The sequence below is a fragment of the Anomaloglossus baeobatrachus genome, chromosome 1 (assembly GCF_048569485.1).
Source record: "Anomaloglossus baeobatrachus isolate aAnoBae1 chromosome 1, aAnoBae1.hap1, whole genome shotgun sequence".
Lineage (NCBI taxonomy): Eukaryota > Metazoa > Chordata > Amphibia > Anura > Aromobatidae > Anomaloglossus > Anomaloglossus baeobatrachus.
Genome location: NC_134353.1, coordinates 100,783,553 through 100,810,649, shown reverse-complemented (window position 1 = coordinate 100,810,649; position 27,097 = coordinate 100,783,553). Strand labels below are relative to the sequence as shown.

The 27,097-nt window shown below is 44.1% G+C and overlaps 1 protein-coding gene across 2 annotated transcripts in view; it reads right to left on the bottom strand.

Moving 5' to 3' along the window:
* Positions 1-3,006: 3,006 nt before the first annotated feature.
* The window catches only part of STIM2 (stromal interaction molecule 2), a 139,844-nt gene continuing 115,753 nt past the window's right edge, over positions 3,007-27,097 (bottom strand). Inside the window, exons 8-12 of one of the 2 annotated variants that reach the window (XM_075346944.1) lie at positions 25,279-25,446; positions 23,296-23,396; positions 20,522-20,760; positions 10,166-10,403; positions 3,007-4,948 (exon numbers count right to left, since the gene is read on the bottom strand). In XM_075346944.1, coding sequence (XP_075203059.1) covers positions 4,450-4,948; positions 10,166-10,403; positions 20,522-20,760; positions 23,296-23,396; positions 25,279-25,446 — 1,245 coding nt within the window. In that variant the 3' untranslated portion in view covers positions 3,007-4,449. The remainder of the gene's footprint in view (positions 4,949-10,165; positions 10,404-20,521; positions 20,761-23,295; positions 23,397-25,278; positions 25,447-27,097) is intronic. The other variant, XM_075346945.1, reaches the window with a different exon arrangement.

Here is a 27,097-nt window from a genome sequence, read left to right as displayed (position 1 = left end):
AAAAAGGTGACCGGGTGCCGGACCCGGGATTCCAGGCGTTTGATCCAGAACTCGAGAAATTAAATAAAAAAAAAAAAAAATGAAAATAAGAATGCAGTGAGCGCTTTACTTACCAATGCTCCGTCACGGTACAACCTGCTGCTGCCCGGCTGTACTCTGTGGCCTGCCTGAGTCGCTCATCATTGCTCATCGCATAAGCATGGCTTTCCCCGCCCACCGACTGGCATGGCGTCTGTGATTGGTTGAATTGAGACGTGTCCCCAACCTGTGTGACAGCGTGTGAGTGGTTGTCATCCTGTGCTTCCTGCTGCATGAAGCAGGCAGCTCAGGCTGGGCAGAGGAGGGCACATCACGGACACAGTTCATCCTGAGCTGCCTGCTGCATGAATCAGGTGGCTCAGGCTGGGTAGAGGGAGGCACATCATAGGCGCAGTTCATCCTGAGCTTCCTGCTGCATTAAGCATGAATCAGGTGGCTCAGGCTCTGTAGAGGGAGGCACATCATGGGTGCAGTTCATCCTGAGCTGCCTGCTGCATGAAGCAAGCGGCTCAGGCTAGGCAAACTGGGGCACATCGAGGGCGTAGTTCATCTTAAGCTGCCTGCTGCATGAAGCAGGAAGGTCAGGCTGGGCAGAGGAGGGCACATCACCGCCCCCCATGTTCATTCTAAACAGGGCTGCATTTTGAACATGCCCCCCCCATCACATGACAAATTACGTTATACCTGAAAGGAGCCCATAAATTCTAGCATCTACCTTTATTTTTAGTGCACGCAGCCCCAGAAGTGAATGTGCGACTTGGAAGCAGCTTGCCGCTATCACACGGATCTTTGGTGAGTACACCACGCGCGTGCTTATCCCCCATTCCTTCCACCAACAATTTTAATCTCCAGATTCTGGTTCCCATAAGATTTATACGGGTCCCGGATTCCAGACCGGAACCGTACTTTTTTTAAAAAAATGAGCAGGTTTACAGCAAGTCCGCCCAGCTCTAATTAGTATACCCAAGTCTCTCTCACACCTGCTAATGCTTACCCCTAATCCTCCCATTTCGAATATGCTTTTTTAATTTTTCTTGCCCAGATATAGGACTTTGCATTTCTCCCTGTTAAAAAAAAAGCAATCTGAATGTTACTGCCCACTGTTGAAGTTTGTTTGGTACTTTTTGAATCCTCTCTATTCTCTAGTATTAGCTAACCCTCCTAGTTTTGTGCCAAATTTTATCAGTTTACCCTCAATTCTTTCATCTAAATCACTGATAAAGATGCTGAACAAAACAGGTCCCAGGATAGAGCCATGTGATACCCCACTTGAGATATTCTTCCAACCAGATGTGCAGCCATTCATGACCTCTCTTGGGGTCCGATCACTAAGCCACTTATGAATCCACCTAATAGTTGTCTTCTCCATTCTATACTTAGTCATTTTTTTCAATAAGGACAGTATGAGATACTTTGTCAAATACTTTGCTGAAGTCAAGATATAGTATATCTACTGCGTTTCCCTGATCTACAAAGTCAATGATTCTGTCATAAAAGGAAATTAAGTTAGTCTGACATGACTTATTAGGTACAAACCCATGCTGGCTCTAGTTAATAATTTCCTTCTCATCCAGGTACTTGCATACACGTTTAATAATTTGATCAAAGAGCTTTCCTGGTATAGAGATCAGGCTCACAGGCCTATAGTACCCTAGGTCCACCTTCACCTTTCTGAAGGCTGGGGAAAACATTTGCTCTTCCCCAGTGTTCTGGGACTTTTCCATGATTTTTCAAAGATTATGGCGAGTGGCTCAGAAATTTCCTCTGCTATCTCCTTCAGTACCCTGGGATGTAATTCATCTGGACCTGGAGACTTGAAATTGTTGTTAGCCAAGTGTTCCCTCACCATCTCTGTTCAAAGATAGCCTGGAAGCCTTCTATTCCTTCAATAGTACAGTGAAGATCAGTTGATGTTACTTTTACTTTCTGAGAGAAAAAAAGATGCAAAATAGGAATTTCAAAGTTCAGTCTTCTATACATTATTTTTACCACTTCACCATATTTATCCTGTAACAATCCTAGAGCATCATTTACTTTTGGCATATCTTAGGCGGGCTTCACATCACCGGTATTCTGCCGCAATGCTGGATCCGGCACAAATACGTTTCACTTCAATGCATTTCCTAGGGACTCACGGCAAGTTCCGGTCAAATGCGGTTGTGTATGACACACGCAACCGCATGTGACTGGAACTTGCCACGAGTCCAAAGAAAATGCATGGAAGTGAAACGCATTTGTGCCGGATCCGGCATTGCGACAGAATATCGCTGATGTGAGAGTAGCCTTAAGCATTAGTTCATTATCAACTTTAGCTAACCTGATGTGTGCCTTGCAGGTTCTGCAGACAGAATTATATTCTTCTTTAGATATGTCTCCATCTTTCCATTTGGTAAACATTTATCTCTTTATAGCAAGTGTTTAAGTTCTGTGTTCATCCAACCTGGTCTCCTTAGATGCTTTTTATTCTTACCTCTTTTAGGGATTGTTAGTGATTGTGCTTTGGAGAATCTCATGTTTCAAAATTTGCCATCCATAGTTTCTCCCGATGATGACAAGCCAACTGCTGGCAATCAAGACCATATAAACTATCATTAGCAATATAAAAAGGGGAAATGCAGGTATATAAAACACAAGAGGGTGAGAGATCATTATTAGCAACTGAAAGGAAAAGATCTCCGCAGATTCCTAAAGGGGAAAGATTAAACCCTAACAGAGAAGGTACACTACGCCATTCACAGCACAGAGGAAAGGAAGAAATCTCAAGGATCAATTTGTGCAGCCAAACACAGTGACCTTCTATAGCCGAACACCACAGGGTTGTCTGTCAACATGATAGTAAGAGGCTATGTTCCCTCTTCTCTGGAGAGGCACAGAACACAGTCACAGGCAACGGAATGGGACATGTGAATCATTTTGTGAAAACTCTACATACCAGTCATTGCTAGAAAGTAAACGTCCTTCCAGAAATCAAATAAATTAGTTTATTGGAAAATTGTACATTTTGAAATGTAACAGATCTAGTGATTAAGATTTGACCAGGCAAAAACAAGAGAAAAATATGTCGAAGTATTGGCAAAAGGGGAGTAAGACATACATATCTGTAGTAGCAAAAGTATTATTAGTTTAAAAGTGGCATTGTGTATGTTACAACATGTACAAATCTCTTGTAGCAGAGAAACGAAAAAAAAAAAATTAAAATAAAAATGTGAGTTAAGAGCGATACAGGCCCCCACTGCAGTTATTAGTCGTCTGGGCAGTGTGAGAAGTTTATGGCGTACAGAACATTTTAGCAATACCCATGGTGTCAGTTCGGAGCTATGAAAAATGCATGTGTCTGTAACACTCGGACAACGGAGACCATAAACGTTACTTGTTGTTGGCACATCTGCATGCTAATGTAGTCAGTGGGTCAGCCCGAGATACAGTAATTACCTTCAACTTCAACATAGTAGAAAGTATAGCAAATCCAGTCACCCTTTGCCTGTAAACAATCCTCGGCTTGTGGGTTAATAGCACTTAAAAAGCACCAATCTAAGTGCATTAACTCCTAAAACGATCCACAATCATCGCTTGCATAAAAGATCAAGAGAGCGTCCTCTTGTTATATAATATCTACATATATCCTACAGCTTGCAGCTCTGTGAAATCACAGTGAAAGCCCTGGAGAAAAGAAAAAAAGAAAAAATGTACAAATAAACAAGAAAAAAACCCCAAAAAACTCTTTACAGCAGGATGTCAATCTGTAACAGTAAGAATAGGTGAATCTAAACCTGCCTCATACAAAAATGTATGAGTGTCTTCTGGAAACCGTGTCGATTAGAAACTCTAGGCTCTACTTAAAAACCCACTTGAATTAAAAGTGAAAACGGACCCTCTTATCTGTCATTTTACAAATCTTTAACTACTTCACTTGCAAATTTCATTAGTTTTCCTTTTTAGTTTTTTTTCCCCCCCCTAGTCTGGCTAGGAAGGAAAAAAAAAAACCCTCAAAAACTGTAGTGCAATTAGTTACTTAGTCCACAATGTAAAATGTTGTAGCTGTGCGGAAAGATAAGAAGATGCTCCAGTAAACAAGAGATTGGGTGAGCCCCAATGTAGGCTGAAGTAGTCTTGTTAGCATTGGGAAGTCCAAAGTGGCTTCTTAAAAAAAAAAATAAAATAAAATAAAAAAAAAATTAAGAACTAAAAACTTAAAAGCAGAAATAAATAGACAAAAGTGACTGTAAACAGATCCACTTTCCGTTGAACTTCAGTGATTGGCATTGACCTTCACAGTCGGTAAAATGGTAAGACGAACCTCGGAGCTTCACACCCAGAACATCCAAGTCTTGAAAAAAAAACTCCACAAGGAGTTACATTCTTAAAACGTTAAGACGCTTCATCCATTGTCTTTAATCCCTTCAAGTTCATTTACTTTGAGATTTTCTTCAGCAGGACTTTAATTTTCGACTGATTTTTTTCTCGCTTTCGGTCAATTTTTTTCTCGCCGTTCTGAGAAGAAAGGACGTGTGGGGTGGTCTTTAGGACAGGAATACCGTGGACTTCTTGAACTGGCTTGCTGTCATTTGGAGACGTAGGAAATGAAGGATGGGGTGGCTTGGAGATGGGTAAAACACTGGAGAGTTGGTGAAAGCTGCAGGATTTCTCCAAAATACCATTGTATACTTTACTGGCTGGGCTGAAGACCATGCTTTGGCTTTCTGTCAACCCTGTGGTGTCAGGGGAGGAGGCTTTAGAAACATCTGGGGTGACAGGAGAGTCTGTAGAGAGAGACTCCTCGCCGGAGGTTTCTTCTTTTGAGATCTTCCGTGTAGGTTGCTGCTGAACCTCCAGACTTGAAGGAGGCGACTGTCGTCTTCCAATAGAAGAGTTTAACGAATCACACTCTGAGCTCGTGTCTTGGGCTTCCCTGAAAAGACAGGAGGGGAAAAAAAAAAAGAAGATTATGAAATGTAATCAACTTTCCACAATTTTGAAAAAAAAAAAAAAAAAACGTAAACATTTTGTGACAATCCCAGGAATTCTGCCACCGAGATCCAAACTGTGGATCTTAAGCCCTCAGTGCTCTATGACTTATACATGTGCAATGAGCGAGAGTTCATTCCTGCTCCATGCCAGATATATAGATGATGCTGATTTAATACGAATACATGTAGTTGGGCTCCTGCTGAAACTGGGAAAGCAACTTTGTGACTGTAACATGTAAGTGGGTAGAGATGGGGAGGAGGTGACTCTGCGTTCATTCAACCCCGCAACGAAATTATGGTGGCAATATGCACTGCTGTGACAGCATAACCATCTCTCTTATGGCTGCCATCTTTGCACTTCTTTTACAGCATAAAATCTGACACCCAGAGTGCATTAAGTACAGTCCTGTTGTAATTAATGGGACCTGTGCTCAACACTCGCCGGGGCATCGGAGGACTATTGCCCAGTGTGCTACAGCTTCTCTCCACCTCTGATGTCAGAGTATGAAAATGTCCTAAAAGGGGCAGGGTACACAGGCTGGCATGCACAATCCGGGTGTGTAGGTTGAAAGGGGGGGGGGTGGGGTGGATGAATTCAAACAATTATATTGGGCACCATGTATTTGATAGTGGGGGCTTTATGGACCATTGGTTGGACGTTATTCATATACAACATATACTATATTTATATAGTGCTCAGTGTGTGTATGCTTTGGAGACTGGTATATTGTGGGGCGAATAAAAGGGGTTGTTTCAACTCCAGCATAGGACCCTGTAATGCCCTGCCAGAATGTGGTGATGACAAGCCATTACATTGTCCAAGACCTGAGATAAGCGAGCGCTGTACTTGGCTTTCCCCAGCTGTAGTACAGATAGTATATGGTGCATGCATGCCCCGTATACCAACAGGGCGTTTCAATGCCGGTTCACACAATTGTTGACCGCGACCAAGTATTGTATTCATTACAAATGGGTTATTTTGGGACTCTTGCCTGACTACTTCTATTCAGCAGCATTCCTGTACATCCAGCTATAGCGTGATGCCACTCTGGCGGTCATATTAGCCTTTGTGTACAGTTTTCTTTATTTTTCAGCCACAATATGACGGTATTGTTTGCATAGTAACAAATTCAGGAGCATTATTGCAGTGTTATTCAACACATTGTTGTATTTAGAAGGTCAATTTATTGTAATATTTAGATATGTGGTGGTATTATTCAGTTATTTTATGGTAACACAAATGACTGATTATTAGGGATGATCGAATACCTCAAATATTTGTCATCGCGAAAATTTGCCGAATAGGTCGCCGCTATTCGACTATCCGCAAATATTCGATGCGCAATGTAAGTCTATGTGAAACACGAATAACAACTATTTGGGCTTCCCATAGACTTACATTGCGCATCGAAAAGTGCATACCAGCGACCTATTCGTCGGATATTCGCGAAGCCGAATATTTGAGGTATTCGATCATCCCTACTGATTATGCCTCCAACAGCTACATATGTGGCAGCACAATTGATAAAATTACATCTAATCCCTCATTTCTTTCAATTAACACGGGGCAAATCATTGCTACAAACACCCAAATTGAGCAAATCATGACAATAACTATCCATTGGGTTTTATTGGGGCAGGTTGGTCTTTTATCATAGGGTAGCATAGGCTGTAAATGCAGCCCTGATGATGAAGAGTATTAAACCAGAGTAAAACCTTTTCCAAATAGCCGCTGCCAATAACAGTCAGCGAACCTGATTTATAGCAGGATCTTGTGAAGCGGTTGGTGCCTGGGTAATAAAATTACACTATGCCCCAACTACTGACCAATATGTAGCACACAAGTGTTTGTAATATAGACACAATTCACATTTGAGGTTTTAGAGGTGTTTAGATAGAGAAGGTTTGGTCATCACAAAATAGCAGAGAAGGGGCATACATGCTTTGCAGGACATAACGGTATGATCAAGGATTAGAAAATGATGTCCATCACTGTCTGATGTTCCAACTGTTCCCAATGAAACAAAATGGGACTGATGTGCAATTTAAAACACAGTCAATGGAAGTCCTGTAGCACCAGGAAAACAGCAGAGCGTTCCTTTTCTAATGCTTAATAATGCTCTATGTCTTCGCAAGCAGTTCAGTCCCTTTATGCTCGCAAGTCATTGATAATCCTATCTTGAAGGAGTCTTCTCAAGTTGTCTCTTGAGCAGCTCAGAGCTCTGCAGTCTCCTGGCTTCTGGCATGGTGGGCTCTCCTCCTTGAGCGACAGCTCTGGTGAGAAGCAGCTGGTGAAACATTCTGCTATCAGTGCTTTGTTCTGGAGTCTACACCACTATCACGGTATGGGAATTTTATCAAGTGCACAGCTCAGGAAAGTGAGAGTCCTGATTAGAAGAAATAATCTGAACACTGCAATCCTGGGGATGTTTAAAGATTTATAACAGAAGCTTGTCAGGAGCTAAGAGACAGGGGGATAGATGTAAACTGCTGTATAGAAATCAATGTGCCAGAGAGAAGTGGTAAGTTAGGACTAAACCCCTCTACTGGGATTTAAATACTTCTAGAATATAACTAGAACACACTCTGGGAAGTTGAGCTCCATGGAAACTAGAAGTACACTATGAAAAATAAAAGTTCTCATTACAGGAAAATAACAGCAGTTAAGCAAATTGTCAATTGACTTGCTTTTTCCATTTTCCTGCTGTCTATCTAAAGCAATGTATTACCTTAAAGGGAATCTGTCAACAGAATTTTGCTATGTAAGCTGAAGACAGCATGCTGCAAGCACTAAAATATTATATGCTATGTTTGTTTAACCAGCAGGACTTCTTGCTTGGAATACAATACCCTATAGAATGTAAGCACGCAAGGGCAGGGTCCTCTTCCCTCTGCACCAGTCTGTCTACTGTTACTTGTATATGTATTCTGTATGTAACCCCCTTTACTTGTACAGCACCATGGAATCAATGGTGCTCTATAAATAATAATAATAATAATAAGCTCTATAAATAAAATAATAATAATAATAATAATAATAATAATAATAATATCACGCCCCCTCCCTATCAATGTATAATCTCTATAGAGAGCCTGGTGCGGCCGGGGGAAGCTCTGAGCTCTGATAAATGATAAATCAAAAAAGTCTGATTGTGTGAGAATAGTTGCAGTAATTAAGTGATTCATTGTTGGATTCAGGATCTTTGTCTACATTATGCTGCTCTCAGATAAGGTAGCAAAAACCTGGTGACAGATTCCCTTTAAGAACACTAGAGATGAGCGGACCTGTTGATATTCGGTTTGATGAGTCTAGCCAGACTTTAGATAAAGTTCGGTTCTGGACCCGGACTTGACCAGAACCCCAATGGAAGTCACTGACTGGCAGTTCACCTCTCCACCCACATACAGCCAGCCATTATAGGACACTTCTCGGGGAGGGTTGGATAGTTTCCCCCCCCTTTTTTTTTTTGGGGGGGGGGGGGAGTAGGGAGGATGCACACTCTATCCGATAACGCTCGTTTCCGCCAGTGTAAGCCATCCGAGCACTGCAAGCGGCTTGCATTGGGCCGAGCACAGAGTGTACCCAATAACAGTGATGCTCGTGTGAGTGGTTAGTGTACATAAAGCACCCAAACTCGAACAACTTGGTATGAACACCGGACATTTCAGGTTCGCTGATCTCTAATGAACACCCCTTCAATTAGAAGACCTAAGTGATCTGACACTAAAGGTGGTGTCTCACACAGCGACGACAACAACGACGTCGCTGCTACGTCACCATTTTCTGTGACGTAGCAGCGACGTCCCGTCGCTGTCACTGTGTGTGACATCCAGCAACGACCTGGCCCCTGCTGTGAGGTTGCCGGTCGTTGCTGAATGTCCAGCTTCATTTTTTGGTCATCGCTCTCCTGCTGTGACGCACACATCACTGTGTGTGACAGCGAGAGAGCGACGAAATGAAGCGAGCAGGGAGCAGGAGCCGGCGTCTGGCAGACTGCAGTAAGCTGTAACCAGGGTAAACATCGGGTAACCAAAGGGAAGACCTTTCCCTGGTTACCCGATATTTACCTTCGTTACCTGCGTCCGCCGCTCTCGCTGCCAGTGCCGGCTCCCTGCTCTCTGCACATGTAGCTGCAGTACACATCGGGTAATTAACCCGTTGTGTACTGTAGCTAGGAGTGCAGGGAGCCAGCGCTAAGCAGTGTGCGCGGCTCCATGCTCTCTGCACATGTAGCACAGCGACGCATGTCGTTATGATCGACTTACAAGGTCACTGTTGCGTCACAGAAAATTGTGACATAACAGCGACGTCGATGTCGCTATGTGTGAACCCAGCTTTAGGAATTAGAAGGCAGGTGCCGAAAAAAAAAGCTTTCTGGAGCAGATCTTTTGCATATCTGCATGTATACATTTTGCTTTAGATTCAGCAATGGTTATATCCTGCCACATTGAAAAGAATGAAATTTGTAGCAAAAATCCACAACAGAATTTTACAAGTGGCTAACTGTAAAGACTGCACTGCACGTGTGCACCGCACAAAAAAAGAGAAAAACATGTAAAATCTCAGCCACTGGTAACTGGCACTGCAATACTGCGATTACATTACCCGCACAAATCTGCAAGTGTTATCCACTCCTGCTGGGCAGATACAATATGCAACGGGTTACAGGACCAAACAAGTCACTGAGATTTTGCAGACCACCTCCCCGTGCTGTGCACTTTTCCTGTGCAGACGACAAGTAGATTTTCCTGCGGATTTGTACCAAGATCCATGGCTTAAATTACAAGTCCTAGATAGATTTCTATTTCAATGTTTAAATAGATATTGGAAAAATGAAAAAGGACAGGAGCGTGTAGGAAGAGTTAGCAGTACGTCAGCACAAAAGCAAGCAATGGGGCAAAAAATCATTTAAATAAAATTGCTGTTTGGTCAAATAAGTGAACATGCACACAGTGTCCAATGCTAAAAAATGCAGCATGGACAATTTTTTAGGTTTCCCAATCATACTGTTGGCGCTCCTAATCATTAACCAGCTCGCCCATGTGACCACACATGGCCGTCTGATGTGTACTTGCTTCTGTGTCGCTGTCATTTCCAGGTAGAGGATGGCGTCTCTAATCTAGTAGTAGGAGCAGTTGTATTTCGGAATACAATCTACCTTTTCGGCACATTAGCGTGACTTAATTTCTCATACCACTGCTTTTCTGCAATGAAATAGATTGCATCCTCCTCCTCCTCGGTACGGTACAGAGCGGGACAGCTCGATACTGACAGAATGTCTGGATCAGGCGACTGCAGGACGTGCTGAGACTGGGGGGAAGGTGGAATTACATTACGGCGAGAACGACACATGCTGCTGCTCCGTGCCAATGTTCCATGAGTTTTCAGAATGGAACCTACAGAGACAGGAAGGACACAAAAGAGAAAAAAACAGCTTTCAATAAACATTAGATCATATGATGAAAACACCCAAGAAAGTCATACATCGGCGATGATAAATACAATGACACAAAGGAGGTATTATATAACACAAAAAAATCATTAATTCATTACTGGACAAACTCCAATGCAGTTTCACTGCAATTTGCTGATGTGGACACTAGAGGGCGCTCTAGACACGGTAAACTAAACACATGGCTTTTTTCTATTACATGCTAAACGCTGTAAGGCTAAAGTATACATCTATGCAGCCATCATAGTAAGAGTTCTTATTTCTTTTATATATATATATATATATATATATATATATATACACACACACACACACATACATATATATATATATATGTATGTATGTATATGTATCTATAAAGAATTTGGAGCACAACATCCTTTATATATACACACATACATACACACACGTGTATACACATCTGTGTATATCTCTATCTATATGTATCTCTATATCAGTTTTGGCTTGGACCGTGAAGAAGGTGGTTTACACTGCCGAAACGTGTTGTCCGTGGTTTCGTGTGTCCTGCGTATATTAATTGTCTCCAGCCCTTTACATTTTTAACTTTTTTTTTTTTTCAATAAATTTGGCAAAATTATTTTTACTGCCACCTGGACTTCCAGAGTGTTTTTGATGGATCCATTCCTATTTTCCTATATATATATATACACATATACATATATACACACACACACACATATACATACATAATATAAATTTATACATATATGTGTGTGTATATATATATATATATATATATATGTGTATATATATATATATATATATATATATATATATATATATATATATATATATATATATATATATATATATATATATAATACACATAAACACACACATATACATACATACATACATACATACATATACAGTGCTGGCCAAAAGTACCCCTGCAATTCTGTCAGAGAATACTTAGTTTCTTCTTGAAATTATCTTCATTTATTTTGCTTGCAATGAAAAAACACAAAAGAGAATGAAACAAAAATCAAATCATTGATCATTTCACACAAAACTCCACAAATGGGCCAGACAAAAGTATTGGCACCCTTAGCCTAATACTAGGTTAGCCAAAATAACTGCGAACAACCGCTTCCGGTAACCATCAATGAGTTTCTTACAATGCTCTGCTGGAATTTTAGACCATTCTTCTTTGGCAAACTGCTCCAGGTCCCTGAGATTTGAAGGCTGCCTTCTTCAAACTGACATTTTGAGATCTCTCCACAGGTTTTCTATGGGATTCAGGTCTGGACTCATTGCTGGCCACTTTAGTAGTCTCCAGTGCTTTCTCTCAAACCATTTTCTAGTGCTTTTTGAAGTGTGTTTTGGGTCATTGTCCTGCTGGAAGACCCATGACCTCTGAGGAAGACCCAGCTTTCTCACACTGGGCCCTACATTATGCTGCAAAATTTGTTGGTAGTCTTCAGACTTCATAATGCCATGCACACGGTCAAGCAGTCCAGTGCCAGAGGCAGCAAAGCAACCCCAAAACATCAGGGAACCTCCACCATGTTTGACTGTAGGGACCGTGCTCTTTTCTTTGAATGCCTCTTTTTTTTCCTGTAAACTCAATGTTGATGACTTTTCCTAAAAAGCTCTACTTTTGTCTCATCTGACCAGAGAACATTCTTCCAAAACGTTTTAGGCTTTCTAAGGTACGTTTTGGCAAACTCCAGCCTGGCTTTTGTATGTCTCGGGGTAAGAAGTGGGGTTTCCTGGGTATCCTACCATACAGTCCCTTTTCATTCAGACGCCGACGGATAGTACGGGTTTACACTGTTGTACCCTCGGACTGCAGGGCAGCTTGAACTTGTTTGGGTGTTAGTCGAGGTTCTTTATCCACCATCCGCACAATCTTGTGTTGAAATCTCTCGTCAATTTTTCTTTTCCTTCCACATCTAGGGAGGTTAGCCACAGTGCCATTAAACTTCTTGATGACACTGCGCACTGTAGACATAGGAACTTTCAGGTCTTTGGAGATGGACTTGTAGCCTTGAGATTGCTCATGCTTCCTCACAATTTGGATTCTCAGGACAGTTCTTTGGTCTTCTTTCTTTCCTCCATGCTCAATCATTTTCAGAAAGACACCGAGTATTATCTGACAGAAGCGTCCGTCCGTCCGTCCCAATATCTACAGTGAAGAATTATGGGAAAAAACCCCCATGGTCTTGCTGCAAGCCTCAACATCTACACCAGGGGTCTCAAACACGCAGCCCGCTGGCCGCATGCGGCCCGTCAGGCTGCTTCGTGCGGCCCCCAGGCCCGTGCCCCTGTTCACTATTGTGGCTGGTGCAGGGGCCGCAGCCACTGTCTGCACTTTGTTAGATGAGTGTTTTGCCGGCGCTGCGCTCTCAGAAGGAAGGACTGTGCGCGCGCAGCGCCCGCAAAACATTCATCGGACATAAATCGCTGCAAGTGGCTGCGGTCCCTGCACCGCCCGAGATAGTCACCGGGGCACGGCCTGCAGACAGCACGAAGCAGAGGTTAGGAGCAGAGGGAACGCGGGACAGGTGAGAATAATGGTGTTTATTTTTTGTGTATGTGAAGGACGGTACATTAACCCCTTAGCGACCTATGACGTACTGGGTACATCATGGCTCCCTGGTACTTAAGGATCCATGACATACCCAGTACGTCATGGCGAAATCGCAGCCCCGGTGGCTGCGACCGCCGTTTGCATTGCAAATAGCAAATACCTTAGATTTGGGGAGGAGGGGACCTCAGGAGGGGTGGTGTCTCCTCCCCGGACCTACGGAGGCTGTGATTGGCTGTGCGGCGTTCGTCAGCCAATCACAGCCACTGTAATGTTACAGCCATTGAAAATGGCTGTAACATTGAAATCCAGCCCTGATCAGGGCAGCTGTAGCACCGATCATTGGCTGGAGCTGGGTGACCTCTGTTTCACCCGCCCCCAGTTCTGATTGGAGAGACCGGCCTTGTGACCGATCTGTCCAATCACTGTGGATCTGGGGCCGGAGACCACTCCCCTCACCTTCACTCCGGCATCTGTGGGTGGAAGGAAACCGAGAGCGATCGGTAAATTATAGCGCCCCCTTTCACCCGCCGCCACTGCCCCCCCCCATTACTACAGGATGGGGACATTACTATAGAATAGGGACAAGGTGGGCACATGTCTATAGGATGGGGACAAGGTGGGCACATGTCTATAGGATGGGGACAAGGTGGGCACATGTCTATAGGATGGGGACAAGGTGGGCACATGTCTATAGGATGGGGACAAGGTGGGCACATGTCTATAGGATGGGGACAAGGTGGGCACATGTCTATAGGATGGGGACAAGGTGGGCACAAGTCTATAGGATGGGGACAAGGTGGGCACCTTACTATAGAATAGGGACAAGGTGGGCACATGTCTATAGGATGGGGACAAGGTGGGCACATTACTAAAAGATGGGGACAGTACAAGGATGGGCATAATACTATTGGATGGGGACATTAGAATAGGGACAAGGCTGGGGTCATTACTATAGGATGGGGACAAGGTGGGCACATTACTATAGGATAGGGAACATTACTAAAAGATGTTGGCCAAAATTTCTATATAGTGATAATTGTAACACTATTAGTTACAAGAAAGGGATAAAATGTAAAAAAACAAAAACAAAATAAGGCCTGATTTTTTTTTTACCATCAAATTTTAGAATGTGTGCACATTTGTTATAATAAACAAGTGAAAAATGTTGAAAATCAGTGATCCAAAGGTGTGTAATAAAATATATATGGTACCAATAAAAATGTTACTTTGTCCCGCAAAGAATGCGGCCCCCCCAAATGATTTTTTCCCTCTGTGCGGCCCATACACCCAGCCGAGTTTGAGACCCCTGATCTACACCTAATTGTTTGGGGGCTCATGAGAAAGATTATAACACAATATTTGTGGTGTACTGAATGTGGGACACCAATTGTGGTAAGAATGAAGGAGATGTATAACTTAGTATTGTGCCTCCTGATAGTATGGACTTTACCATTTTAAATTTGAGGGTCCCTTTGGTAAAAATAAGTTATTGCCTATCCATAGGATAAGTGATAATGTATTAATGGATGCGGGTCTGACCGCTGTGACAGTGATCGGTAGATCAGGTGAAGCAGTAGGATGGATGTCCAATCTCCGCCCCATTCGTTCTCTACGAGGCTGCTGGAAAATCTGAGCGCAGCACTGGTCAGTCCCACAGGGAATGGATGGAGCAGCAGTTGGGCATGTGCAGTGCGGCTCCATTCTGAGGGGGAAAGATGTGCCAGTTCTGCTGATCAGTGCAGGTCCCAACAAGCAGAACCTCACTAGTCAACAAGGATGGGTGATAGGTTGAAAACCACTCTAGTCTTAGCATGAAGAGATGTGCAAAAGTAAAAGCGCTGACCTGATCACAAGATCTGCTCAGGCTCCAGCTGACCATATCTGAAGGCCACAGACCATGCCACCCTCCGATACACATCCTGCCCATACAATCTGCACAGGCAGCAGGCGGCACTCACTATTTGTGGCTCCTACAGTTTGTATGCACACAGTACATGGCTGACTTATCTGGTCATAAATCAGCTTACAGCTCATCCCGTGCGGTCACAGGCTCACCGATGGATTTACTGCACATGCTGCAGTCTGTCTGTTATGTACAATGATACATAGAGGCTGGAGAAGCTAAATGATAGCGCTGTAATAGCCACAATGATAGCACTCTTTACAACCCTATTATGCCATTCCTCTCATATTCCTCCTAAAGATGATAAATTGACTAATGGGTGTATCCTATTCCTTGCCAATAAAAAAACGTCCTTACACATGGTCCTATCGGTGCTGATAGGGTACGTGTGAGAGCACCTTATTGACATGGAAAACGGTTATACCTAGTAGTAAAAAGGGACAGCTCCATGCAGAAGAAGGATGCTGCAGAATTCTTATATCACTGGACATACAAGGATTTAAAAAAAAAAAAAAAAAAGCCAAAATTTCCTGTTGAAAGGTTGTCCTCTACTTTATCAGCCTCTTGTTAAATAAAAAAAGGGTTAAAAAAAAAAAAAAAAAATGAGAACTCTACTCCCGTATCGGGGCCGTTCCACCATTGTTAGCGTCGGGTCTCCTGAGGCTCGCGTAGCATTATTAAGCCATGTGAGCCCTGCAGCCAATCAGCTTCTGGATTTGGGCTGCTGTGCTCTCAATTCCTTCAGATGAACCTCAGAAAGTGGAAGATGTGAGGAGTGGCAGCGCAATAGCGTCCAACGATTGGCTGCAGGGTTAATGTGATGACAATGCTACGCAATCCTTGGGAGACTCGGCACCAACATTGCTGGAGCATTGCGAGTGTGGGAGGTTATCATAGCGAATTTTTACTTTACTCGTCATTTTAAAAAGGGATTGTGCAGTTAACTGATTACCCCTTTAATGCGGAACAGGAATGAAACATTTCTGACGCGCTGAGTAACTCGATATTAAAAATCCCGAGCACAACCTCAGGACGTGATACGGTCACAGCTAAATCCTGTGTGTGCAAGTCTCGCATCAAGTAGAAAACTGTATTAATAATAATCCCTTTGTCTCCAGACGACAGCGATCCAACTCCCCGTCCCTCCCAGCGTGGACGTGACTAACCGGCTTTTCTCAGGAGAGTATTAGGATTGTTAATTACTATTAACAACTGCTACAGAACTGATGAGGAAAACAAAGTCTAGGGTATTCTGAGACTGAAAGAAAAAAAAATGTACTGTATATACGCGAGTATGAGCCGAGTTTTTCAGCCCATTTTTTTATGTTGAAAATGCCCCCCTCGGATTATACTCGAGTGAGGGTCCCACAAAAAAATATTCTCACCTGTCCTCTGTTCCTGTGGTGTCCTCTTACAGACTGCTGGTAGAGACCCCTCGGTGATCGCAGCCGCTGCAGGGGCCCCACCAATTGTCGTCTGCACTTTACTTCACTTGAATAATTTGCGGCGCCGAAAAGCATTCAACTTAAGTAAAGCGCAGGAGACATCAGAGGCGGACTCTGCACTGGCCACGATCACCGAGGGGTCTCTATACCTGCGGTACGCAGGAAGCAGGTAAGAGGACACCACGGGAACAGAGCACAGGTGAGAATATTTTTTGTGTGTGTGTGTGTGTGTGTGTGTGTATGTGTATGTGAACAAAAGCATAATAGGGGACAATACGGGCCCGCTGCCACAGGGGACAATACGGGCCCGCTGCCACAGGGGACAATACGGGCCCGCTGCCACAGGGGACAATACGGGCCCCCTGCCACAGGGGACAATACGGGCCCCCTGCCACAGGGAACAATACGGGCCCCCTGCCACAGGGAACAATACGGGCCCCCTGCCACAGGGAACAATACGGGCCCCCTGCCACAGGGAACAATACGGGCCCCCCTGCCACAGGGAACAATACGGGCCCCCCTGCCACAGGGAACAATACGGGCCCCCCTGCCACAGGGAACAATACGGGCCCCCCTGCCACAGGGAACAATACGGGCCCCCCTGCCACAGGGAACAATACGGGCCCCCCTGCCACAGGGAACAATACGGGCCCCCCCTGCCACAGGGAACAATACGGGCCCCCCTGCCACAGGGAACAATACGGGCCCCCCTGCCACAGGGAACAATACGGGCCCCCCTGCCACAGGGAACAATACGGGCCCCCCTGCCACAGGGAACAATACGGGCCCCCCTGCCACAGGGAACAATACGGGCACCCTGCCACAGGGAACAATACGGGCACCCTGCCACAGGGAACAATACGGGCACCCTGCCACAGGGAACAATACGGGCACCCTGCCACAGGGAACAATACAAGCACCCTGCCACAGGGAACAATACAAGCACCCTGCCACAGGGAACAATACAAGCACCCTGCCACAGGGAACAATACAAGCACCCTGCCACAGGGAACAATACAAGCACACTACCACAAGGAACAATACGGGCACACTACCACAAGGAACAATACGGGCACACTACCACAGGGGACAATATGGGCACATTACTACCAGTAGCTGCTGCATTTCCAAACTCTAGGCTTATAATTGAGTCAATAAGTCTTCCCAGGTTTTGTGGGAAAATTAGGCGCCTCGGCTTATACTCGAGTCATCTTATACTCGAGTATATACGGTACTTATATATATATATATATATATATATATATATATATACCGTATATATAAAAAAAAAAAAAAAGAAGAATGCTAAAAAGATGGCTTGTCAGGCTGGAGTCCGGAGGCTGGAGTCCGGAGGCTGGAGTCCAGAGGCTGGAGTCCAGAGGCTGGAGTCCAGAGGCTGGAGTCCAGAGGCTGGAGTCCAGAGGCTGGAGTCCAGAGGCTGGAGTCCAGAGGCTGGAGTCCAGAGGCTGGAGTCCAGAGGCTGGAGTCCAGAGGCTGGAGTCCAGAGGCTGGAGTCCAGAGGCTGGAGTCCAGAGGCTGGAGTCCAGAGGCTGGAGTCCAGAGGCTGGAGTCCAGAGGCTGGAGTCCAGAGGCTGGAGTCCAGAGGCTGGAGTCCAGAGGCTGGAGTCCAGAGGCTGGAGTCCAGAGGCTGGAGTCCAGAGGCTGGAGTCCAGAGGCTGGAGTCCAGAGGCTGGAGTCCGGAGAGATGCCGATGAGTTTATCCTGATGTCTGATAGATCCAGATCCCTAACGCCATGGATGTCGGCACATACATATGCACCGCTATCTGTAGGGTTGTGGAGGCTGCTGAATTGGGATATTTCAGTCCGCACAATATCTCTATGATGCTACATTCATATAAGCAAAACAATTGTCTGTTTGCATCCAGGAAAAAAAAAAAAAGTGGATGCCCTTTCCTCCGTAGGCCTCTGCATGTCAGTATCTTACTCTGTACGGCCTTCGTTTTATATATCAGCACTAAGCCATAAGACTAAATACAGTTTCCTATGCTAATAATGGATATGTATCCATATAAATTGGATACTATACATTATGCAAATGATCCATATGGGATCTTATTTATTTTTCTGTGCACCCACAGATTTGTAGAGGTGAGTCTCATCTGAAAGACACTTGCGCATGCTGTCATTTTTCATGCAGATATTGGGTTGTGTAAAAAATAAGCGTCCCTCTGATCGGCCCTACGGAATAACATTCGTGAGATGTTCATTTAGTTCCACCCGAATATACATTCTTGTGAATGCCGCCTGACAATGACAATCAGTTGTGCAACCTCAGGCCTGGGCTGTGAACGTCCAATCATTATCTCTCTACAAAGCAAGGAAATGGGGAAAACAAAACCAAAACATCTTTAATGCATAGTAGTTACAGGTAGTTTTGGGATTTCTTTTAAGCATTACTAGGATAAGGGACCTATGAGATTTCCTTACCACATGGGATACAGCTGCTAAAAAGCTACGTCTATAGAATTACAACTAGAGATGTGAGTGCAGGGAGACTGGACATGTAGTGAACACAACATGCGCTGCTCCAGATGATGTCATCAGTTCAGTGACATCACTTCCTGTCTCCGCCATCAGAGTCAGATCATGCCTGACCTATAGCAGGTCATACACATCAGATAGGCGCATGCATGCCCAGCCGAGTGTGCATGTGCAACGTACGCGGAGAGATATTTGGTAGCAGCTTAGCTGAAAGGAATAAATCTGGAGAGACGCCTATACATTCTGGATGTAAGGTTCGTTTGGCCGGATTCAGTCTAAGGCCTTGTTCACACACTGCATTTTTACCCACTTTTTTTGCAGCTTTGCTACAGAAATTTCTGCAGAAAATGGTTGTAACCTTTCTGCAGACATTCCCCAGCAAAACCTATGGAAAAAAAAAATAGCTGTGCGCACACTGTTTTTTTCAAGAACATTCTTTCTGCAGAATTTCTTGAGAAAAACAATGTGCATGTCACTTCTTTTCTGCAGGTACCTGTGGTTTTTGCCATAGATAAATGGTAAAAAACCGCAGGGACCAACCTGCGGAAAAAACGCACCAAAAACGCGTAAAACCGCATGCGGTTTTTGGTGCGGTATAAGTGCGGTTTTTGACCGCAAGTGCAGTAATATTTCAGACTCAAGAAATTTCTTGAGAAACATCCTTTTCCTAGTGTGAACAAAGCCTAACATCTATGGTGGGCACAATACAGTGATGAGAATAATGTGGAGAGGCCGCACCACCCGAGAAGGATGAAAGTAGTTATGAAATATGTCTACAGAGAATCTGCGCTATTTGTAACCAGACACAGCCCTGTGCAAAAGTTATAAGCAGATAAAAAATGCTGCAAGAGAAAATGCTTTCATAAAGAAACTATTTACATTTCTATCAATTGGACTGGAAACCGAATGAACTAAAGGGAAATCTACATTACACCGATATTTGGTGTGCCTGCCCTTTGCCTCTCGGTACACTTGCACACAGTTTTTGACGGAACTAAGCAGAGAGGTTGTTCCAACCATCTTGGAGAACTAACCTCAGATCTTCTGTGGATGTAGACCTGCGCAGGTCCCCAGGTAATCCCAGACAGAATCGATGATGCCAAGATCAATCCAGGTGGGGACCATGTAGTGGTCACTGAATTTTGTTAATTGATAAACTATTAGGCTATGTGTCCACGGGAGAATGTAGCTGCGGATTTTGATGCAGAAAAATCCGCAGCTTTCCCGCAAAATCCGCACCTTTTCAAAGGTGCGGATTTGCCGCGGATTTGATGCTGAATTTGGTGCGGATTTTATTTTTTTTTTCCCCAATTTTAAAGCCAAAATCTGGATGAAAATCCGCAACAATAATTGACATGCTGCAGATTTTTCCAGATCAAAATCCGCACGAAATCCGCTGCGGAAAAATCCGCAGCGTGGGCACAGCATTTCCAAAATGCCATAGAAATGTCTGGGAAGTGCCTGAGCTGCAGATTTTCGGGAAATCCGCGGCTTTTCCGCGAGAAATCCGCGGCAAGATCCGCGCATTTTCCGCAGCGTGGGCACATAGCCTTAAAGCATCTTTCCTTTGCACCATGTTGTATACACTTGCCTAAAACTATGGCACATTACTGTATTACAGGATGGGCAGTGATTTTGGAGGGAGATATTACATACCATGGAACTGGGAAATAATTGGAGGTGTATCTTCATCCAAGTCATCCACCCCACCAGCTATCGGGTAAGGAGGAATGGAGACTCTGGGCATAACCACCCAGCTGTGGTCAGAATAAAGTGTGGATGTCAGGTTCGGCAAACCAGAGTTGTGCACGATCTGAAAAGCGCACATCTTCTCGATCTGTTGCCAACGATAAAGTCGCTCTCGCAGACATGTGGTTAACTCAGAGAGGGCTTTCCTGTGAGGCGAAGAAGAAAATGTCAATGCAACAGATTAATAAGGAAATGCAGCAGAGTAGAGTTTGTCTTCTAGCACAACCCATCATGATACCACCATCTGACTGCAGGTAAACCATTCAGGAAGCACAAAGGAAACCTCAAGGATGCAGCGTGAGCAGTGAAATGTTATCAAATCTATGATCTATGCTGACGTTTGCATCACTTTATTAACTTAGAATGAAGCACATGGTGAAGGTAGATGGAGCGATAAGAGTGGAGAAGTCAATCCTGAGCCGAGAGTCACCATGAGCAGTCTCCTGTCAGCTCTCGATCACAAACAGCATAGCCAGCTATGTGAAGGGGTTACACAGACTTTACAGCAGCAAAATGGTAGGAAATGTTTAAATTTTTTCCCAGTTGTTTAAGGAGGATCAACCATCAGGATTTTTCTACATAAACTAAAGCCAGTGCTATACTGGCTTTATCAGGCTGATTGATCGAATGTATACTTTCTGAAATATAGGCAAGTAAAGTTTGTGAAAGGCACTGTTATTTGATTGATAGGTGCTGCAGAATATCTAATAGGTGGGTCGGGTTTTACTAGTTATTACCGCCCCTGTCTGCCTGCCTGTCCTTCCTCCCCTGTGATAACAGACAGGAGGAAGAAGAACAGGCAGGCAGACGGGCTGGAATAACTAACACAACCCGACCCACCTATTGGATAATCTGTTACCCCTTTCATTCAAATAACAGTGCATTGCACAGACTTTACTTGTCTGTATTTCAGAAAGTATATATCCGTCCTCACAACTAAAGGTATGTATAGAATCAGCATGATGGCTCCAGTATAGCACTGGCTTTAGTTTAGTTTATATAGGAAAATCCTGGTGGTTAGTCCTATTTAAAATTCATTGTCTTTGCTTTAGATAGGCCATCAATATCACATCATTGAGGGATCTGAATTTTAGCATTCTGGTGACCAGCTATACAAGGGAGTAAAGGGGGCTTTACACACTAAGATATGGTTAATGTTTTATCGTCGGGGTCACGTCGTTAGTGACGCACATCCGGCATCATTAACAGTATCACAGCGTGTAACACTTACCAGCGACCTTAAACGTCCTCCAAAGTGGTGAAAATCGTTCACCATGGAGAGGTCATCCTAAAACCAAAAATTGTTAGAGGTTGTTTAAAGATGTTGTTCCTTGTTCCTGCAGCAGCACACATCGCTGTGTGTGACACCGCAGGAGCGAGGAACTTCTCCTTACCTGTGTCCCGCCCGCAATGAGAAAGGAAGAAGGTGGGTGGGATGTTCGTCCCGCTCACCTCCGCTTTGATTGGCCGGCCGCTTAGTGACATCGCGGTAACGCCGCCGTGACGCCGAATGCACCTCCCCCTTGAGGGAGGGATTGTTCGGCAGTCACAGCGACGACGACGACCAGGTAAGTGCGTGTGACGCTGCCGTAGCAACAGTGTTCGCTGCGGCAGCGATCACACGATATCGCATGCACGACGGGGCGGGTGCTTTTGCGTACGATATCACTAGCAATTGCTAGAAATATCGTAGCGTGTAAAGCCCGCTTTAGTTCTTTTCATTACCACAAGATATTACTTTTAGCAGCAGTGCTACAGCTTTACCCCATGTAAGAGAATGGGAAGGAGCTGCAATACCTAGTGCTGCTGTATGATGCCGCTTAAGCAATGAAGGGGCACTAGCAGCTGGATGCAATTGGCAGATTTGGACTCCGACTACCACCAACCTAATATTAAACCTCAATACTACCGTAATAACAGGCTGCAAAACGCCTTCAAAGGGAAGCTTGAATCAGAAGGCGACCAATAAAAAAAAAAAATCAAATTCTTAAATCTGTGTTTTGGTTTGTTTTTTTATTACAAAGGATTTTTTCTTTATTTTGCAATCTGTATTAAAAATGATGGGGGGGGGGGGGGGAGATTGCAATTTTCACACTTGTCTCTGACTTTTTGCACTAGCCACAAAGAACAGACTTAGCCCCTATCTTTGTAATGTAGCATTTAATAAGCATGTGCAAACGTCACTGTGAAGAGAGGGGCGAGGTGCGACATCACCTCCTGTGATGGTTGGATCCTGTTACCAGCTGTGTATAGAGGTGTTGCCTGTCATTATAATCCATGGTCTTATTAGCCTGAGAACGCTTCCAGAAAGATCAGGAAGTCCGTCTAAAAAAGGCACGGTGTGAAAACCGCAGGACTGATTTATTTTTTTTTAACGAGACAATAGAAAAAAAATGTCCCTACCCACAAAAAAAAAAAATAAAAAAATAAAAAAAAGTCAGAGCTCCATTTAATCTGTGTCTCCCATAAAGAATGAATTCAGCATCCAAACTTGATGCTACAGCAGAGGATACACCGGGACAAAAATTCCCCGTGGTCGGATTCCCACCGATCAGGAAGTGATCACCTATTCTGTGCTGATTCTGTGGATAGGTGATGACTTCCTTTAACCAGACAACCCCTTTAATGGTCATAAGTAACAGGTGTAGGTTCATGTTAACCATCATCGTGATTGAACTTACTTTGCCTCAAGAATTTTATGGTCCACCTCATCCAGCGACGAGCTGTGTGCAACATGTAATGTTCCAAAAACGGTACTCCTTTTCTTTTTTATTTTCTCTGCCTAGAACAGAAATAGATGATCGCTAAGAAGGAAGTGAAGAGATGGTGTATTCAGAGAACGCAAAGAAAGAGTATTTTTGATTAAGGCATAAATACATTGGGGCCGATTCATTGAGAGCAAGCTCACGCTACGTCAGTCTTGACAGAGTACAAGGCACCAAATTTATTAAGAGGCTCAAGTCAATTAACAAATTTGCTGCTTCCAGTAAGTGACATGCATCTCTGTAGAGATTGGAGTAACATTTCTGGAATAGAAAACACCTGCAGATTTGATGAATTCAATTTGTTGCATAGCTAAACCCCCTCCCCACATCAGTCCATCTAATGGATGCGGCAATTCTGGGGTATCTGCGGGCTGCTATTTTTAGGCTGGGGGGGGCTCAATAACCATGGACCTCCCCAGTCTGAGAACACCAGCCCCCAACTGTCTTCTTTATCTTGGTTGGGTATCAAAATTGGGATGGACTGCACATCGTTTTTTAACAAAATGATTTAAATAATAAAAAAATATGGGATTACTCATATTTTGATACACAGCCAAAATAACACAGACAAGTGGGGGCTGCAGTTAATAGCTGTATGCTTGATCTGTGCTGGGTGTCAAAATACAGGAAACCCTGCACCATTTTTTAACAATTTATTTATTTTTTCCACACCATTTCAGGGACCCAGACAGCTAGTGTGAGAGCAGCCAATCACAGATGCCGGCGCAGAGGAAGGGTAAGCGGGGGGGAAACAGGACTGCAACCAATCACAGACACTGTTCAGAAGGTGGGAGAAGCAGTGCATATTCATGAACTTTAATGATCAGACCAGGAAGCAGTGTGATAATCGAGGGGAAACTCTGTAAGGGTAATTCTCCTGCTTTAATCCCTGTAATACTCAGACATTATTCCCAGAAACCAAATGTGAGTCAGATATGCATCCAGGAATCCTTCTTATGCTCTTCCCATTCAGTTTCAGCACTTTTCCATCCACTGGAGCATTTTTACAGCTCTCCCAGACCTACTTCCAAGTTCCTCCAGAAAATGGAGTTGCCCGTTAAGTTTCAATCTGTTCGTTATTCGGTACAAATACAAAAATAACAGAAACACAAGGAATCTGAACCCGAATATTTGACTATTTGCCCATCTCAGTGATCATATCATATATGGATATGATTTAGATTTCTCTTTTGTACAATCACTATTTTTATCAATGAACAAAATGCACACTTTTATTTTTGGAAGCATTTTTAATATACAGATTATTTTTTTTTTTTTTTCAAAACCTGCCTTAAAGTTCTACTACTTTACGTGCAAAGTTATTTCTGTTACTTGACATGTACCGCTAACGTTCAAAACATTCCTGGGACACATTGCATTTTTATTGCTTCCATTGGAGCAACATTTAATGGAGAGACGGCACCCAACAGTAATGGACGTTGCACACTGAGCTCTACTGTGCGCAGCAGATGCCCAACTATTGCATATAATTGCTCATAAATGCATCAACATTGCTGTATAGTGCTATGTAGATAGCACAAGAGAAGACAGAAGTGGTGTTAAACAGTTTGTCTTCTCACAGTCCCTTCCTGGAAGAGCTGGAAACCTGATCCATTCTTGCTAGAAAGTAAAGTATTATTTGCTCTATTAAAATGGAATGGCATGCGATCATAATGTAAAGAACGAAGCCCCCATTACAATAGGTACTTGTCATTCAACGATCATGGAAACAATGCCAGTATAACGCAATGTGCCACTTATTATAACAAGCCATTGGTTCAAGACCACCGCTGTCTGACCACACTGATTAGAAGCCCCTTAGATGTACCTGTGTGGGAATGTGTAGAAGTGAAGCATCATATGGAAATGTGATAACAGGTCTACAGGCCAAGCTCTTACCTCATCTTTAGCTATTGCCAGCTGCATTTCTGCATTCTGTTTCTTGATGTTATAGTACTGTACTTCCACCTCATGCGTTAACTGGAGCCATTTCTGGAGCGTATCGGGCACAGACCAATTACTCCGCAGTTCAAACTCCTTTTCGGCCTTCTTTAGGGCCATGCGAACCTGCAAATATAAAGAATTTATCTCCATGTTATACAGTGATCTTCAGCGGTAACAAACAAGTCACAGCTAGAAGGGCAGTTAGGCTATGTGCCCACGGGAGATTAAGGCCCTGTGCCCACGGGAGCTTGCTTCTGCGCATTTTGCCGCAGAAAACCTGCAGATTTATCTGTTTTTTCCAGATAAATCTGCAGGTTTCAGCATGTACAGACACTCCCCATGTTATCCTATGGGACATGGAGAGTGTCTGTGTCCACGTTGCGGAATGTGCGGTTGCGGAATATACTGCGGATATCCCGCAGCTGCACATAACTGCATGTCAATTATTCCTGCGGCATTACCTGCGGAAATCCCCTGCCTTGGTCCATACTTCCCTGCCTTGACAGCAGACAGCTGGTCATTTTCTCTCGGTGCACAGGAGCAAAAAGGATGCGGTGGGCGGGGCCTGCACGAGCACCGGTCATGTGACAGCCGGAGCTAGTTCAGGCCCGACGGCCTGAGATGGGAGAGAAGTGCTGCGTGATGGAGGTATGAACGCCCCGATCACTCAGCACTTGTTCTGCATTGAGGATGCAGTGCTGAAGCCATGGTACTGTATCCTCAATGCAGAATGACCGCAGCATATCCGCAGGACATTCCTCAAATAAACCGCAGCATGGAAACAGACAAAGTTGTGCTGCGGTTTTCTGGGAGCTCCTGCGAAAACTTTCCCCCGTGGGCACATAGCTTAAACGTGCGGATTTATCTGCGGAAAATCCGCGGATTTTCGTGATTTTTCAGATAAATCCGCAGGTTTCAGCATGCACAGACACTCCCCAATGTTACCCTATGGGACATGGGGAGTGCTGTGTCCATGCTGCGGATACATGCCGCTGTGGAACATGCTGCGGATGTACCGCAGCTGCACGTAATTGCATGACAATTCTTTCTGCGGAAACTCCAGCTCTCCACTATGGAGATAGGGCCGTGACTTCCGCAGGTAATCCGCAGGAATGTCCGCAGGTTTACCGCAGCTATTTCGCTGCACTACCGCAGCTAAAAATAGTTGCGGATTCCGGCGAGCAGCTGCGGGAGACCTGCGGCCATACCTGCGGATATATCCGCAGGTGCGAGCTCCCGTGGGCACATAGCCTTAGGCCCATTACAGAGCTGCAGATGCTTCTTCTGGATACCAAACCTAGAATGGTCAGTTCCCCCAATGTCAGGCTTTGAAATGCCAGAAAATATATTTTAGCATTAATTCACATTGATGCAAGGCTCTGGTCTGCAGTGAATTATTAAACCAAACAAAAAAAAAAAAACTAATAAAAATGTAAACTTTATTTCTATATCAATTAAAAAGGTTATATTCATGCAACCAGAAACACACAATGTGCATAATTAGGTCTCTGGTTGCATGAATATAACCTTTTTAATTGATATAGAATAAAGTATACATTTTTATTAGGAGTTTTTTTGTTTGGTTTAATAGTTGACACCCCTGATACTATATCCTTTTGGTCTTTTGTCTGCAGTGAATTACTTTTAACAAGACTTTACAGGAGTCAAATAATAAACATAAAACTGACAATTTGCAGTGGTGGTTGAGGACATGACCTGTCCTAAAGAGCCAGGCCCTGCAGATGGACGGCCTCTCAGAGTCTCCGCTCAGAAG